At 46.0% G+C, this 19,048-nt stretch overlaps 1 protein-coding gene across 1 annotated transcript in view; it reads right to left on the bottom strand.

The window, feature by feature from the left end:
* LOC147123577 (mitogen-activated protein kinase 4-like) overlaps positions 1–19,048 on the bottom strand; it is a 165,025-nt gene that overhangs the window by 85,832 nt on the left and 60,145 nt on the right. The window contains exon 3 of the mRNA XM_085974878.1: positions 6,100–6,996. Coding sequence (XP_085831004.1) covers positions 6,100–6,645 — 546 coding nt within the window. The 5' untranslated portion in view covers positions 6,646–6,996. The remainder of the gene's footprint in view (positions 1–6,099; positions 6,997–19,048) is intronic.

The following is a 19,048-nucleotide window of genomic DNA, read 5'->3' on the forward strand; positions in this document are numbered from 1 at the left end:
ATTTGAAATCTGTTGTATAACTCCAGTGCAAAATCACTCAAAATCAAACTTATACAAATTTAGGACAGAAATGAGGAGGAATTTCTTCACCCAGAGAGTGGTGAACCTGTGGAATTCTCTACCACAGAAGGCAGTAGAGGCCAATTCATTAAATATATTCAAGAAGGAGTTGGATATATTTCTTAAGGCTAAAGGGATCAAGGGGTATGGGGAGAAGGCAGGGTCAGGGTACTGAATTTGGATGATCAGCCATGATCGCATTGAATGGCAGAGCAGTATCGAGGGGCCGAATGGCCTACTTCTGCTCCTATCTTCTATGTTTCTATGACAAGCAGTATGAGATCTTTTCGAGATGGTAATCTCGTGTCACTTTGACTTCACACTATAATCAGTATGAAATAAGTTTGAAAAAAACATTTTGGAACTTTGTAAATGTTACTTTTCATCAACATCATCTTGCATTTATATAGCGCCTTTAACTTAATAAAAGTTCTCAAGGTGCTTCCCATAGGAAAATGACAGACCAAGTCGTAGAGGGTTTAGGAGAGTTGACTGAAGGTAGTCAAAGGATAGGCTCTGAGGAGGTTTTGGAAGACGTAAAGGGAATTAGTGACACAATGAGATTTAGGGAGGGAGTTCTAGAAGGGGGGCGATGGTGGCTTAAAGCTCTGCCATCAAGTGAGTAACAGCAGGAGTAATGCACAAGAGCCCAGAGTTGGAGGACAATACAGTATATCTTGGGATGTATGGCTGGAGGAGTTTTCAGAAATAGGGTGGGGCAAGAATATGGAGGGATTTGCAAATAAGGACAAGGACTTTGAATTTATTAGTTGGGAGACAGGGGACTAGTGGAGGTCAGTGAGGACAGAAGTAAGATCTACTGTGAGTTAGGATGTGGTTGGCACAGTTTTGGACATGTCGAAAGGAGGAGGAGCTCAGAGACCAGCGAAGAGGGAGTTTTGGAAGTCAAGTATTGAGGTAATAAAAGCAGGAAAACTGTTTTGATGGTGGAAGAGATGAAGATACTCTGGGTGGGGGACTTCAATGTCCATCACCAAGAATGGCTCGGTAGCACCATTACTGACCGAGCTGGCTGAGTCATGAAGGACAGAGCTGCCAGTCTGGGCCTGCGACAGGTGGTAAGAGAACTAACATGAGGGAAACACCTATTTGAACTCGTCCTCACCAATCTACCTGTCGCAGATGCATCTGTCCATGACAGTATTGGTAGCAGTGACCACCGCATAGTCATTGTGGAGACCACAATCTGTAACCTCATGGCCCAGCATATCCCTCACTCTACCATTAACATCAAGCCAGGGGACCAACCATAGTTCAATAAGGAGTGTAGAAGAGCATGCCAGGAGCAGCACCAGGCGTACCTAAAAACGAGGTGCCAGCCTGGGGAAGCTGCAACACAGGACTACATGCATGCTAAAAAGCGGAAGCAGCATGGTATAGACAGGGCTAAGAGATTCCACAATCAACAGATCAGATCAAAGCTCTGCAGTCCTGCCACATTCAGTCGTGAATGATGGTGGACCATTAAACAACTAATGGGAGGAGGAGGCTCCATGAATATTCCCATCCTCAATGATTGTGGAGTCCAGCACGTGAGTGCAAAAGACAAGGCTGAAGCGTTTGCAACCATCTTCAGCCAGAAGTGCAGAGTGGATGATCCATATCGGCCTACTCCTGAGGTCCCCACCATCACAGAAGCCAGTCTTCAGCCAATTCTATTCACTCCACGTGATATCAAGAAACAGCTGAGCGTACTGGATACAGCAAAGGCTATGGGCCCTGACAACATCCCAGCTGTCGTGCTGAAGACTTGCGCTCCGGAACTAGCCGCGTCTAGCCAAGCTGTTCCAGTACAGTTACAACACTGGCATCTATCCGACAATGTGGAAAACTGCCCAGGTATGTGCTGTCCACAAAAAGCAGGACAAATCCAATCTGATCAATTACCGCCCCATCAGTCTACTCTCAATCATCAGCAAAGTGATGGAAGGTGTCATCGACAGTGCTATCAAGCGGCACTTACTCACCAATAACCTGCTCACTGATGCCCAGTTTGGGTTCTGCCAAGGTCACTCGGCTCCTGACCTCATTACAGCCTTGGTCCAAACATGGACAAAGGAGCTGAATTCCAGAGGTGAAGTGAAAGTAACTGCCCATGACATCAAGGCAGCATTTGACCAAGTGTGGCATCAAGGAGCCCTAGTAAAACTGAAGTCAATGGGAATCAGGGGGAAAACGCTCCATTGGCTGGCGTCATACCGAGCACAAAGGAAGATGGTTGTGGTGGTTGAAGGTCAATCATCACAGCCCCAGGGTATCGCTGCAGGAGTTCCTCAGGGCAGTGTCCTAGGCCCAACCATCTTCAGCTGCTTCATCAATGACCTTCCCTCCAACATAAGGTCAGAAATGGGGATATTCGCTGATGACTGCACAGTGTTCAGTGCCATTCACAACTCCTCAGATAATGAAGCAGTCCATGCCCACATGCAACAAGACCTGGACGACGTTCAGGCTTGGGCTGATAAGTGGCAGGTAACATTCGCGCCACACAAGCGCCAGGCAATGACTATCTCCAACAAGCAAGAGTCTAACCACCGGCCCTTGACATTCAACGGCATTACCATCGCCGGATCCCTCACCATCAACATCCCGGGGGTCACCATTGACCAGAAACTTAACTGGACCAGCCACATAAATACTGTGGCATAAGGAGGTCAGAGGCTAGGTATTCTGCGGAGAGTGTCTCACCAAAGCCTTTCCACCATCTACAAGGCACAAGTAAGGAGTGTGATGGAATACTCTCCACTTACCTGGATGAGTGCAGCTCCAACAACTCTCAAGAAGCTCGACACCATCCAGGACAAAGCAGCCCGCTTGATTGGCACCCCATCCACCACCTTAAACATTCACTTCCTCCACCACCGGCGTACCGTGGCTGCAGTGTGTACCATCAATGAGATGCACTGCAGCAACTCACCAAGGCTTCTTCGGCAGCACCTCCCAAACCCACGACCTCTTCCACCAAGAAGGACAGGGGCAGCAGGTGCATGGGAACACCACCACCTCCAAGTCACACACCATCCTGACTTGGAAGTATATCGCGGTTCCTTCAATGTCGCTGGGTCAAAATCCTGGAATTCCCTCCCTGACAGCACTGTGGGAGTACCTTCACCACACGGACTGCAGCGGTTCAAGAAGGTGGCTCACCACCACCTTCTCAAGGGCATTTAGGGATGGGCAATAAAATGCTGGCCTTGCCTGCGACGCCCGCATCCCATGAATGAATAAAAATTTTAAATGGGTAATACTGCAGAAGTAAAAATATGCTGTCTTCGTGAATAGGATATGGGGTTTGAAGTTCAGCTCAGGGTCAAATAGAACACTGAGGTTTGTGCACCAGCTGGTTCAGCCTGGGTAAGCAGCTGGGAAGGAAGATTGAGTCATGAGCAAGAGAATCTATTTTTGGCACGAGCTGAATGAGATGGCTTCAGTTACCCAATGTTCAATTGGAAGAAGATCTGGCTAATTGACATTAGACAGACAGTCTGATAGCACAGAAGTGGTTGTGGAATTGAGTTGGCAGTGAAAGCTAAGGATGGAACCTTGGAGCACCACGGAGTTGACTTTATGGGGGGTGGGGGAAGTAATCATTGTTGGAAATATGCAGGACCCACAGGGATAAGAGTTGAACCTGAAGGACCACAGATCAGAGGTAGTGGTGGTGGATGCAGTAATTGATCATATCAAGCACTCTTTAAAGGTCAAGGAGGGATAGCATGACATGATTGCAGTCGTAGAGGTTTTAGTTAATGACTTTGACTAAGGTGGTCTTGGCAGGGCAGAAACCAGATTGTAGGGATTCAAAGAGGGAATTTTGGGAGCACTGGTCACAGAGCAGGATGGCAACAATACTCTCAAGGACCTTGGAGAGGGAAGAGAGGATATATTTGGGATGATAGCTGGAAAGAGTACCGCAGCGGAAAGTGAGCTTTTTTGAAGGCTAGGGAAGGGATGGGGTTTGATGACAACACTTTTAAAGCAGAGGATAATGATACCTGAGCAAAGAGAGCTACTTATGATATCAGCAAGCTTTGGGGCAAGGATATGGTTCAATATTCAGAAGCTTAATATGCCAGAGAGTCAGGTGTTCTGTTGGCTTTTGTTCAACTTAAAAATCTAACCAGTATTTGGACACAGTTGAGCAGAGGTCGAGGTGTATGTGCTTGCTCTGATTTCATTAGCCAGGAAGGTAAGTGGACCGAGCTGTATAATTCAAGTCTGCCAGTACTTTGCTAAGTGCCTCGGGATGTTTTGCTATGTTAAAGGCGCTAAATAAATGCAAGTTGTTGTTGTCACTCAAAACAGGTAATGGTCTCAAACAGAAACTATACTCTAAGTGTGGCCTAAGGGTCTAAAAATGTTTAATTTGCAAGTGACTCATAAAAAAAATATGCTGTTGCTTTATGTTAGTAAGCTAAGGTTAGTTAAAGGCTTGGGAGATCATATTCTATTTAGTTCAATACATGCTGAAATGAATTCAGTCACCAGTGTAAGTGAGATATGATTCAATTAGTTGACCAGCAACTGACCTACATTTTCATTGTAAAGGACCAATAGCTGTTAAAAAAATGAATTTGTCCCCCCAATATTCTCAGCTCCTCTCCTGAAACTGCTAATTATGTTGGGTATGGCCCCACTCCTGTAACCTTACCCAAGTGACCATTGTTCATATCTGAGCCTAAACATGCAGGGGTCAAAATTCCTGTGGTGGGGGAATTGCACAGTTTGATCAGGTCGCCCACAGACTGGGTAAGGACGGCAGGTTTCCTTCCCGAAAGGACATTAGTGAACCAACTGAAGTTTTATGACAATTACACAACTTCGTGGTCACTTTTACCGGTACCACCTTTTTATTTCTAGATTTCTTTTGCCATGGTGGACTTAAACGCCCGTTAGCCCAAGCTTCTGGATTATAGTCCAGTGACAGAACCACTACGGTCCTGTACCACCTCATTTAAGAACCTTCAGAAATCCTGACTGGCAGGGTGGGGGGTGGAGGGGGATGCCGGTGAGTCTTCTGCCCATCCGCCCAATGTCCGCAGCCAGCTGTTGGGGGCATGTCTGGGGCGTTCCTGGGCTATCTCAAGAATTACACCCAGTATGCCCTCCTTATACAGAAACATAGACCATGACACACTGTTCCATATTGTGTCTTGCCAAGGCTCCAAACTTCTTAAGGAGTAAAGGTAATCACAATGCCACACTTTGTTTCCCCATGGGGAGGGAGCATTTAATTAAAAAACTGAAGTCAGTTAAGATACCACACCGATTTTCTGACACCCCTTCAGGGTGGGTGCCGCTTCTGCAGCCTCGGACCACCCGCCCCTGATTATTAAAATGACCCCATCCCTGAGAATCGGAACAAGGTCAACGTCCTCAGTGGTTGACGGCCATACGTCCCACCCTGCCACACTTCCGGTAGCAGAGCAGGAGACCTGGAATTTTGGGCCATAAGTTGGTTATGGACAGTATCATAAGGCGCTTTTACACTAAAGGAGTGCAGCCGACTGCAGGCCCACAAGCTGCCTCCATTGGATGAACACCTTAGGGTAAACAAGCCCAGCTTCCAAAACTACAATTTTGTGTCTGAGGTAAGGGAGCTGGTTTCATTTATATTTAGACAGAGTGCTGGTCCCATGCATTTACTGTCTGGTGTCTATATAAAAGCAATGTTCAGCACACCTACAGAGACCGACTGCTGCCCAGCCGGAGTGTAAAAGCAAGAAAATGGTGTACAAAGGCTGTTCTCTGGCTCTCTGTAGGCAAGCTTAAAAGATCCAGTAGTTGAACTCAATCCAGGGCTCTCCTGGCACTGTTTAATCATCAGGTGTGGAAACCAGAGCTGATTCTTTTTCCCTTCCCTAGCCCAGAGGTGCTGAGGCCTATTGTAATATTATTGCAGCTTCTACCCAGCAAAGGTTTAATTCATCACATCCCACTGGATTGAATTTGGCAGCTAACAGTACTGAATGCTCCAGTACTATATTGAGCCAGTGAGTTTTAATGTAGCTCACTTACTTTGTGTGAATAATGTGGATCCACAATCCTCGCCAATCCAAAGTCCCCAATTTTCAACACAAGGTCTTCGGTGTTGATAAAGATATTGGCTGGCTTTAGATCTCTGTGCAGTATGTTGGCTGAGTGGATGTACTTGAGTCCTCGAAGTAGCTGGTACATAAAAAGCTTAGCGTGTTCCTCTGAGAGGGGTCCCTGCTCCAAAAGGCGAGCGAGGTCTGTGTCCATGTGTTCTTGGACTATGTACACCACGCTCAACCTACAGACATCGCGAGGTAGATCACTTCCTTTGGGGCCGAGAACCTCAAAAACCTTTACGATGTTGTCATGATCCAATCGACGGATGATTTTGATCTCTCGCAGAGCATGCTTGATACTTCGTGAGTCGCTAATAGTGATCTTCTTCACCGCAACCTTACGGTAGCTTTGGCTGTCTATTGCCGCAAATACCAATCCATTGGCACCATATCCCAAAGGCTTCAGTTCAATGTAACGGACACCTAGATCAAACCCGTGGACATGGGTGACGCAGTCAAACCTCTCTGCCATTGCCCTAGTCAATAATTGTTTCAAGGTGGTGGTTGATCCTTTTTCTCATCCAGAAGCCTTTAGGAATATTTGAATTTTTTTTCAAGAGATCGATAATGTTAAAAGAGCCCCCAGTGTTTTGCTGAAGGGGGTTATCTTTCAGTTGGCATGCCCTCAGTCGACACGTTCTATGGATGTTGTGTGCCCACATGGATTCCCATGAAGCTGTGCAGTAAAACAGGCAGACATGCGGTCGTCTTGTTCAGCAGTAGTTCTGCTGCTGTTCTTCACAGCTCATTGAGATTTTTATTGCCATTTGTTTCTGCCAATGTTACGCAAACAGCTTGGCCTTGCTCCACACCAAGTCACCTCCTGGAAGAAAAAGAAATTATTTACTTGTATAGAAAATCTCCAGAAACTGGACACAGTGATTGTACTTACAGATTCCCTAATAACACTGAGAAATAAAAGAACAATCAAATGCTGATGAGATCAATTCCCTAAGAAACAATAACTGGTTAAGGATAAGTGATGGAACCAAATTAAAAATAGAAGAACTCTGTTTTCAAAAATTATTAGAGGTTCCCTCAATGACTCTGTTAGCAAATGCACTGCCCGGTGTGATACTGAATTAAGCAGGTCAGGAAGATCCCAGGTTTGATCCCAGGCGCTCTACAAATGACTTCTGTACTGCTGGGCTATTTGGCCAGGGTTTCCACTCCTGACTGCTGTCCAGTGACCTCAGCTGGCAAGTGGATGTGGTTACTTGGTGTGGTATCAGAAGACAGACAGTGCCCACAGGACTATATCCCAGCATGTGTCAGCACTCTCAGGAAAGGAGGAGAAAATTGGGAATTTTTATTTAAGTTGCTCAGGTTCAATGGGGTAGACCTCGACTTTGTGTGGTAGTGTAAAACAGGGGACAGCGAGTTGGCAGCCCGTGTTACACCTCGTTCCATTGATTTCAACAGAAATAAAAATGGGGAGATATAAAACGGGCTGCCGACTTGTTATCGCCCATTTTACACTATGGTACAAAGTCAAGATCTTCCCCAAATAGTTAATTCAAGTTCCTCAGTCTCGTGCCAAGTTATCCGAACAATTGCTTGCTGTGGAGAAATCCAGTTTGTAATATTGCAATCTTTTACCAGCAGGGTGGTGCCAGCACTCCCTTCTTTCAGTAGATTCTGGCTAAGATGGCATCACTATAGCTGTGCTCTGTAACTATTTCTTTTTTCCGGTTTCCTCTTTTTTTTTTAGCCTGCTCTCCTGAACAAGCTGACTTGTGCTAGGTTATGATTTCACAGGCACTAAGCACCTTTCATCATCTCACCCAAGTGATTGTTCTTCATCTATTATCCTTGACATTGAGTGTCAGCGGGCTTTTTAACCACGAGGGACATCACAGTTGAACTTTGATTCTGTCCTCATTCAAAACTGACACACACTTACTTTCCTACAGCAGTCACTGGATAGTGATTAGGAGTAGACATCCGAGCTGATATTTTCCTTTCCTACCGCAGGGATAATGAGGCTAACTGTCATGCCCAATCTTTCTGAGCTGAGATCAGCTTACTTTTCTTTGGCTCTTCAGATGTAGTCAACACTGCAGTGTATACGCTTATAGCGGGCACATGGGTGCTAACGCGATTTGCCCACCATACACGGTGGACAGCAAAACCAGAAAGTGAAGTAACCAACATATTTTTCAAAAACAGGAAGTCGCCACTTAGCAACTACCTCTCGTAATTGTTAGCAGTTGCATCCAGAATGTCAACACAAAAGTAATCGCACTTTAACGAGATGCGAACAATTGATTTAAACCGCTCGAAGAGCCGACTTTGCCTGAACTCAGCAGAACTTTTTAAATTGGTAAGTACAGGGTAAGTACTTATTGAACCGCCCAAAATAGTCTGCACACTTAATACATTATTAGCAGCGCCTTTATAATTGAGTCCTATGGTAATGGCTAGCGCTATTTGCCCGATACAGCACTGAAATGGCCCTTATCAAAGTCACAAATTACATTCTATGTGACTGTGTCCATGGTGCACTATCCTTCATCCTTCTCGACCGATCTGCAGCTTTTGGCACGGTTGACATGCCATCCTCCTCCAACACCTCTCCACCATTGTTCTGCTGGATGGGTCTGCCTTCGCTTGGTTCCATTCTTATCTATCCAGTCATAGCCAGAGAATCTCCTGCAATGGCTTCTCTTTCCGCTCCTGCACCGTTACTTCTGGAGTCTCCCAAGGATATATAATTGGTTCCCTCCTATTTCTCACCTATATGCTGCCCCTCGGTGACATCATCCGAAAACACAATGTCAGATTCTACATGTACCCTGACAACACCCAGCTCTAGCTCACCATCACCTCTCTTGACCCCATCACTGCCTCTGACTCGTCAGGCTGCTTGTCCAACATCCAGTATTGGATGAGCAGAAATTAACTCCAATTAAATATTGGGTAGACCAAAGCCATTGGCCGGAATTTTCCAGGGGGGTTAACGGGCGGGATCGGTGGCAGGTTGGGTGGGACAGTGTTTTTTTTTGACACGCCTTCACGCGCCTTTCCCAATGTCGGGTCTGTCAGCGCTGAGCAGACCAGACAGGCAGTGGCGGGGGACCCAATTAATCTCTTAACATGTAGTTGACAGATCAGTAACAGGCTTTTTTAACTTACCTTTTCACCTTAACTTCATGGCCACGGGAACCACGCTGTTTGGGGACCACGGCTATCAACCTGAGGCGGGAGTTCAGTGGCCATTGCTCCAGCTGATTACTTGACAGCTTCAAATGTACAGTAAAAGCTCCCACCTGACAGATCTTCACTTTCCTCAGCCACAAGCTGTTTCTCAGTCCATTTCCAGCAGATTCTGCAGGCTTTCCACTTTCCACTCTCCATCCAGTATCACCTCATTGGAAGAACTCCCTCACCACTGACAGAATGCTTCTGTTATCTGTACTTCACCTGCCATCTATTCCATCAACATGGGTGCTCTTTATACTGCCTCACCTTGGTCCTCAGAATCTGACCACGATCAGCCCCAACACCAGCAGCACCAGGCACACCAGCAGCACCAACAACACCAACCTTCTAGGTAGAGGCCAATACATTAAATATATTCAAGAAGGAATTGGATATATTTCTTAAGGCTAAAGGGATCAAGGGGTATGGGGAGAAAGCAGGGACCGGGTACTGAATTTGGATGATCAGCCATGATCGCATTGAATGGCGGAGCAGGCTCAAGAGGCCGAATGGCCTACTCCTGCTCCTATCTTCTATGTTTCTATGTTTCTCCACAATCGGGAGGATGTTCCCGATGATGGGTGAAACTAGAACTAGGGGGCATAGTCTTAGAATAAGGGGCTGCTCTTTCAAAACTGAGATGAGGAGGAACTACTTCACTCAGAGGGTGGTAGGCCCATGGAATATGCTGACCCAAAAAGCTGTAGAAGCTACATCATTACATAAATTAAAAACAGAAATAGACAGTTTCCTAGAAGTAAAGGGAATTAAGGGTTACGGGGAGCAGGCAGGAATTTGGACATGAGTCTAGGTTCGGATCGGACATGGCCCTGTGGGTAGCGGAGCGGGCCCAGGGGCCGTGTAGCCTGCTCCTGCTCCTATTTCGTGTGTCTAATTCTGTTAGATTCAGGAGATGGTTCTGTGATAGTAGATTGGCGGTTAGGATCAGATCAGCCATGATCTTATTGAATGGCGGAGCAGGCTCGAGGGGCCGATTGGCCTACTCCTGCTCCTATTTCTTATGTTCTTAATCAACTGATGCTGCACAGGGCATCAGCACCCAACAACATTGCTGCCCTGGAGGCCAGGGATGGCCTCACCATGGCCAGATTTACTTCACTTGATGCTGTACACCCTGACTTCCACATGAAGTGCCAGGTTGGCACCACCCTACACCAACACCATAAAGCATCTCTACAATGTCCAAGCCATTCTTTTCACACTCATCACCATTGTGGGGGGTACCGTTACTGCAACTCACTAAGCCACTTCCAAAGGTGCACACAAATCTGTCCAGGAACGCAAAGTGTTCAAAATAAAGGTTTCAATGTTTGACAGCATATTAACATAAACTTTACACGAACATTGGATAACAGAAACTTTACACGAACATTGGATAAAACACACAAGTGCCTACCCTTGTGTGTTGTTAGTTGGTATGATTGCACTAGGATGAGGGTGAGTGTGAGGGGTGGCCAGTGAGATGGGGATGTGATAATGTAGATAGAGAGGGATGGGTGGAGGTGCAAGGTAAGTTGGTGTGAGTAATGATGTACAGGAGTAGGGTAGGGAAGGCAGAGTGATGGGGATGTGATGAGAGGCACAGCAGGATGAAGGTGAGTGTGGCTTTGTACTAATGTTTCGTGATCTAATGAGATAATTGAAAGGTTTGCGCCACTGCACCCAGGTCCTCCTGACCACATCCCTGCTTGTGACCCCCTGTGCAATGCGCAACCAGGCTGCGTAGGTGTCCTGGAGAGGTCTCTTCCACCCATCAGAAGGGAAGAGGGCCTCCCTGCGTGCCCTGACTCCTTCCATAAGCATTTGGAGGGAGTCATGGGAGAACCTGGGTGCAGCCCTGCACCTCTGTGCAGTCATTGTCGGTGTTTGCAGCACTTCAATGCTGTAGAACACTGACAGCACAAATGTTAAAATAAAGTTGGTCATAGTCCCTTTAAGGAAACCGGCTGATGACGCGTCATCCAATTATGTCATCAGACCCGCATCCTCTAATTGGAAGGCAAATGCGCTGGGTGGGCTTAACAAGCCCTATCAAGGGAAAATCATTTTGGACAGCAGGATGGAGCCAACAGCGGGTTCGCGTCCTGCCACCGGCGTCGCCCGCCCCAGACCCGCTGAGGTGAACAAAATCCCGGCCAATGTTTTTGGTCCCCACTACAAACTCCATTCCCTAGCCACCGATTCACTCCCCTCTCTGGTCACTGTATGCGAATGAACCAGACTGTTCGCAACCTCGGCATTCTATTTGACCCTGAGCTGAGCTGCTGACCCCATATCCTCTCCATCACCCAGACCGCCTACTTCCACCTCCGTAATATCACCCATCTCAGCTGTTGCTTCAGTCCAATTGCTGCTGAAACCCTCATCCATGCTTTTGTTACCTCGAGACTATTCCAATGATCTCCTGGCCAGCCTTCCATTTTGCACCCTCCGTAACTTGAGCTCATCGAAAACTCTGTGCCCGTATCTTAATTCACACCAATTCCTGTTCACCCACCATCCCAGTGTTCACTGTCTCTTCCCTTCCCTTCCTCGACTTCTCCGTCTCCATCTCTGGGGATAGGTTATCGACCAATATTTACTACAAGCCCACTGACTCCCACAGCTACCTGGACTACACTTCCTCCCACCCCGCTTCCTGTAAGGACTCTATTCCATTCTCCCAGTTTCTCCGCCTCCGCCGTATCTGCTCCGACGATGCCACCTTCCACACCAGTGCTTCAGACATGTCTTCCTTTTTCCGCAACCGAGGATTCCCCTCTACCGCGGTTGACACCGCCCTCGACCGTGTCAGTTCTATCTCCCGCACCTCTGCCCTCACCCCTGCCCCTCCCTCCCGGAACCACGATAGGGTTCCCCTTGTCCTCACCTTTCACCCCACCAGCCTCCACATTCAACGGATCATCCTCCGGCATTTCCGCTACCTCCAAAGTGATCCCACCACCAAACGTATCTTCCCCTCCCCTCCCCTTTCAGCATTCCGCAGGGACCGCTCTCTCCGAGACACCCTAGTCCACTCCTCTATCACCCCAAACAGCCCTTCCCCTTCGCCTGGCACCTTCCCGTGCAAGCGGAGGAGATGTAACACCTGCCCCTATACCTCCCCCCTCCCCACTGTCCAGGGCCCCAAACACCCCTTCCAGGTGAAACAGCGATTTACTTGTACTTCTCGCAATCTAGTATACTGTATTCGCTGCTCACGATGCGGTCTCCTCTACATTGGGGAGACCAAACGCAGATTGGGTGACCGCTTTGCGGAACACCTCCGTTCAGTCCGTAAGGGTGACCCTGAGCTTCCGGTCGCCTGTCATTTCAATTCACCGCTCCATTCCCACTCGGACCTCACCGTCCTTGGCCTCTTGTACTGTTCCACGGAAGCTCAACGTAAACTCGAGGAACAGCACCTCATCTTCCGATTAGGCACTCTGCAGCCTTCCGGTCTCAATATTGAGTTCAACAATTTCAGATCATAACCTCGGCCCCTATTTCATTTTCACTTATATTTTTCCACTCCTTTCCTTTCCCCCCCCCCTTTCCTTTTGTTTCTCTCTCACACCTGGCAGCTATCTTTTGCCCTGCCAGTACACTTTACACCTAATCACAGCCTATTACCATCTCGTCTAGCTTCTAATCTCTTTTACTTCTTTTGGTTCTTTTATTCTTTTGTCCGATCGCAGCCCTGCCTTCGATCTAGTTCCTTTTCTCTCCAGTTTTGAAGAAGGGTCAAACCCGAAACGTCAACTCAAATTTCTCTCCACGGATGTTGCCTGACTTGCTGAGTTTTTCCAGCATTTTCTGTTGTTATTTCACTGACCTACATTGGTTCCCGGTCCAGCAACACTTCAAGTTTAAAATTCTCATCCTTGTGTTCAAATCCCTCCATGACCTCACCCCTCACTATCTCTATAACCTGCTCCAGTTCTACAACCCTCCAAGAAGTCTGCATTCCTCCAATTCTGGCCTCTTGTGCATCCCCGAATTCTTTAGCCCCACCATTGGTGGCCGTGCCTTCAGCTGTCTAGGCCCTAGGCTCTGGAATTCCCCCCCTGCACCTCTCAGTCTCTCTACCTCCATTAAAACACTCCTTAAAACCTACCTCTTTGATGAACTTTTGACTGTTATAGTAATTAAGTATAGACTTAGATTAAATAATCTATGAAACGGAGTCTGTACTGTTGGGATCATGATCAAAATGCGGCTGTTGTTAACAATGCTAATTGTGTACCAAGATGCATCTCCAAATCATTTGATTATAAATCAAAACAGTTGTTAACCTTCCATACACCATTGGTAAGGCCACTTTTCAAATATTATGTGCAATTTTGGACGCCCTGGGGTAGATTTTCTGATCAGGACCCAATCAGATGTCGGTCCAGCAGTGAATTACCACCCAACCATTAGTGTGCTAACCCCACCTCATTCTGTGCGGTCATTTCACTTGCATAGTATGGGAAAGCTTCCGACTCACATTGGTCCTTGTTGAACGCTCATGGAAATGAATTTCACAGCCTCACAACTGTGTAAAGAGGTTTTGTCTGCTCTCCGTTACAAATCTCTTACATTTAGTTTTGTATCAGTGGCCTCTTGTTCTTGACCCCTAAACTATTCAAAACAGTCTGCTTCTATCTATCCTGTCCCATCCTTTTAAACACTTCTATTTTATCACCACATAATCTGTGTTGTTTCAATGATGAAAGACCCAATTTTTCCAGGTAATCTCCTCCAGCCCTAAAACCCTCCCACATATCTGCATTCCTGCAATTCTAACCTCTTGAGCATCCCCGATTTTAATCGCTCCACCATTGGCGGCTATGCTTTCCACTGCCAAGGCCCTAAGCTCCGGCATTACCTCTCTAAACCTCTCCGCTTCTCTTTCCTCCTTTAAGACACTCCTTAAAATCTATGTCTTTGACCAAGCTTTTGGTAATCTCTCCTCATATCTACTTATGTGGCTCAGTGCCAGATCTTGTCTGATAACGCTCCTGTGAAGAAACGTGGGACTTTTACTACGTTAAAGACACTATATAAATGCAAATTATTGTTGATATAGGGGGCTGCCCGCGATAAGTGTGGACTGTGTAAGTGATGGCGACTGTATTTATTGACCAACCCCAGTTGCCCTGAGAGTCAACCACACACTGTGGGATTGGAGTCACATGTAAGCCAAATCAAGTAGGGGTGGGTGGTTCACTTCTCTAAAAGGCATTAGAAAACCAGTTGGATTTCAACAACGATCTAGCAGCTTTCATGAATTTTTGTTTCCTGGTCACAGCCCACAAATTACCCATGGTGGGATTCGGACTTATAACCACCATGTTCAACATAGATCAGAACTCAGACCAGACCCTTCCTGGTCCAAATGGCTTAGCACTAGACTGTGCATTGACTCAACACATTTGTAACGTTTCTGGATAAATGTTACACAGCAATATTTTGGGCAGAAGAGGACGCTGAGCCCAAAGCTCCTGCACTCCACTGGCAACAGATTTCCACTCTAACACTTCGTAAATCATACCACCATCCTTTGCTGTCTACCTGTTAGCCACACATCTATCCAAACTAATATTTTGCCATCTATCCCATAGGCATGAACCTTGTGAATCAACATGTATTGCAAGACAGTGTCAAATAACTTTCAAAACTTATCCTTATCTCCCAGATATATAATCTTCTTGAAGCAATCCAGTAAATTGGTCAGGCATGATCTTCACCTTCTGATCCCATGCCTCCTCTCTCTAATCACAGAATTTTGGCTCATAAGGTGATAAAAGGTTTTATTTGATGTTGTGCAGACAGAACAGAAACTAGTGGCAGTACTATTACTGAGAATGCATGGCATGAAGGAGATTCATATTACCTTCCCTTTCCCTGTAGTTAGTGAAGAAAAAAGTACAATGTTATAAGCTAGACTTCTTCATTGCAATATATAGTTCACCATTGACTTTAACAACTTCAGCCTCCATTTTCTTTACAGCAGATACTGGGAATGTGGGATGGTTCTGTCTGTGCCAAGGGGAAGGGAAGTCAGGTTGGTGCTTGGGTTGGAGATTCTTTGTCAGAACACAGCACTGTTGGAGAAGTCGGAATCCATGATGTTGCCCTGTTTTTCTCCTCTCCAGGACTGGTGGACACCAGCATCTCCCGTTTTAATTTCAGACCTGATTTACAGGATTTCTATCAATCTTCACATCTCTTCCTTGGGTTGCCTCCCACTTCACCTATTCACATATTTGTTGTTTCTCCAGTATCTTTGATGTATCTTTCCATTGTCTGATGTAAAGATCATCTCGGCCAACCTATAATCTCCTGTTTTTCTTTTAAACAGGTTACAGGCTGTTCCACAAAAACTTTCTCTCCCCCCTCCCCTTTGTTCTGACTCTATTAAAATGGTTGTTCAGCTTTCATTTTTTCTGTTCTGATGAAGATGGTATTTGCATTTACATAGCACTTTCCTCAGGACAACCCAAAGTCACAGCTAATGATTTATTTTTGAAGTGTAGTCACTGTTATGTAGACATGGGCTGTCTGTTTGAAACATGAACTTGTTAGTTCTCTCCACAGATGCTAACTGAACTGCTGTATGTTTTTATTTCAGATTTCCAGTTTTTAGCTTTTTATTTTTATGGGTTCATCGTAACTGACATGATTTTACGTATAATGTATTTGTTGTAGAGACCTTTGAGGTCGTTTTCTCCCCTATCCCTTCTTAGGCACCCAGTGCCAAGAATTATTCACAGCTGTGAAAGTCATAGATGACCTCCTCCCAGGCCTCTTGTCAGTGACACTCCAAAATTGAAAAGAAATTTTTATTTAGCGCCTTTCCTGATCTCAGGATGTTCGAAAGCGCTTTACATTTGAAATGCAGTCACCGAGTCATCATCACTGTTGTAATGTAGGAAATGCGGAAACCAATTTGCATACAACAAGTTTCCACAAAAAGCAATGAGATAAATGACCACATAATCTGTTTTAGCAATGTTAGTTGAAGGATAAATATTGGCCAGAACACCAGGGAGAACTTCCCTGCTCTTCTTCGAAATAGTAGCATTGCATCTTTTACGTCCACCTGAAAGGGCAGACTGGGCCTTGGTTTAACATCTCATTCGAAAGACAGCACCTCCGGCGGTACAGCACTCCCTCAGTACTGCATTGGAGTATCAGCCTAGATTATATGCTCAGGTCTCTGGAGTGGGAATTCAACCCATGACCTTCTGACTCAGGTGAGTCATGGCTGACACCTGTCAAGAGGGTCGAGGGCGACTTATCCTTCGGGCTTTTCCATCCCTTCTTGTAAGTAAATGGTTGTCCTTCACCGAGCACCGCCCTACAGCAGTAGAGCTGAAACTGAATTCAAGCTGTAGAGAAGTGCAGGAATGAACCAGTGTACCCCCAATCACTGGCACTCTGTCACCGGGCTAACTGTATATGTGATTTACACTAATATCATAAACTTTGAGTAAACTATTCAGGCCCAAAATTCCAATTTTGTTTAGTGCAGAAGTGGTGTAGTTCTGAAGACTGGAAGTTAGGGCAGATGGTCATGGTGCCACTATCCATTTATAGTGCTGCATTGTGTCGAATCCTTCTCAGATGTTGGCACTGCAGATGGGATTGGCTGAACCCCTGCCATCTGTCTCAAGTCCTCCAGATGGTCCTCAGTGCCTCTGAGCATGTCCAGCGTTCTTATGTTTAGAGCAGGACTCCAGAGATTGGAGTCGGCAGGCATGGGAGTCAGGGGTAACTTCTGCAGAGACTCTGCTCCTCACTGTCTAATCCCACTGGATCCTCCGGCATCTTCAGGGTAATGAATGGAGTGCCACACAAAGAGACTGTAAGGATGGGTCAAAGGAAGCAGGCAGCCTCCCTGCTGAGGTTGTTAAACTTTTTCCTGCACTGCAAAGGAGTCCTCTGTCTCAACAAGGTGGCATTCACTGCCAACTCACTCCACAAAGGACGAACCACATTCCTGGTGGGTCTCCAGCCCCCGACACCAAACAGATTGTCCTTCCTGCTTCATATCTCCTGTGTGTGACAATACTGTGGAAGAGGAATTCCTGGAGTGTATACGGGATGGTTTCCTGGACCAGTATGTCGAGGAACCAACTAGAGATCAGGCCATTTTAGACTGGGTATTATGTAATGAGAAAGGATTAATTAGCAATCTTGTTGTGCGAGGCCCCTTGGGGCAGAGCGATCATAATATGATTGAATTCTTCATTAAGATGGAGAGTGAAGTAGTTGACTCAGAGACTAGGGTTCTGAATTTAAATAAAGGAAACTACGATGGTATGAGGCGTGAGTTGGGTAGGATTGATTGGGGAATGTTACTCAAAGGGTTGACGGTGGATAGGCAATGGCAAACATTCAAAGATCGCAGGGATGAACTACAGAATTTGTTCATCCCTGTTTGGCATAAAAATAAAACAAAAAAGGTGACTCAACCGTGGCTAACAAAGGAAATTAGGGATAGCATAAGATCCAAGGAGAGGACATATAAATTGGCCAGAAAAAGCAGTAAACCTGAGAATTGGGAGCAGTTTTGGATTCAGCAAAGGAGGACAAAGGGATTAATTAAGAAAGGGAAAATAGAGTACGAGAGTAAGCTTGCGGGGAACATAAAAACTGACTGTAAAAGTTTTTATAGATATGTAAAGAGAAAAAGATTGGTGAAGTCAAGCGTAGGTCCCTTGCAGTCAGAATCAGGGGAATTTATAATGGGGAACAAAGAAGTGGTGACCAATTAAATACATACTTTGGTTCTGTCTTCACAAATAACCTCCCAGAGGTGTCGGGGAACATAGGGTCTAATGAGAGGGAGGAACTGAATGAAATCAGTATTTGTAGGGAAATGGTGTTAAGGAAATTGATGGGATTGAAGGCCGATAAATCCCCAGGGCCTGATAATCTACATCCTAGGGTACTTAAGGAAGTGGCCCTAGAAATAGTAGATGCATTGCTGGTCATCTTCCAAAATTCTATAGATTCTGGAACAGTTCCCATGGATTGGAGGGTAGCTAATGTTACCGCACTGTTCAAAAAAGGTGGCAGTGAGAAAACGGGGAATTATAGACCATTAAGCCTGACATCGGTAGTGGAGAAAATGCTAGAGTCCATTATAAAAGATGTAATAGCAGAGCACTTGGAAAACAGTGACAGGATCGGACAAAGTCAACATGGATTTATAAAAGGTAAATTGTGCTCGAATAATCTACTGGAATTTTTTGAGGATGTAACTGGTAGAATAGATAAGGAAGAACCAGTGGATGTGGTGTATTTGTACTTTCAGAAGGCTTTCGATAAGGTCCCGCATAAGAGACTAGCGTGTAAAGTTAAGGCACATGGGATTGGGGGCAAGGTACTGACTTGGATAGAGAACTGGTTGGCAGACAGAAAGCAAAGAGTTGGAATAAACGGGTCTTTTTCTGACTGGCAGGCAGTGACTAGTGGGGTACCGCAGGGATCGGTGCTAGGACCCCAGCTACTCACAATATATATAAATGATCTAGACGAGGGAACTAGATGTAATATCTCCAAGTTTGCAGATGACACAAAGCTGGGTGGGCGTGTGTGCTGTGAGGAGGATGCCGAGAAACTCCAGTATGATTTGGACAGGTTGGGTGATTGGGCAGATGCATGGCAAATACAGTATAATG

This window comes from Somniosus microcephalus, chromosome 2, assembly GCF_052327205.1.
Source record: "Somniosus microcephalus isolate GS21.2 chromosome 2, FLI_Smic_1.0, whole genome shotgun sequence".
Taxonomy (NCBI): Eukaryota; Metazoa; Chordata; class Chondrichthyes; order Squaliformes; family Somniosidae; genus Somniosus; species Somniosus microcephalus.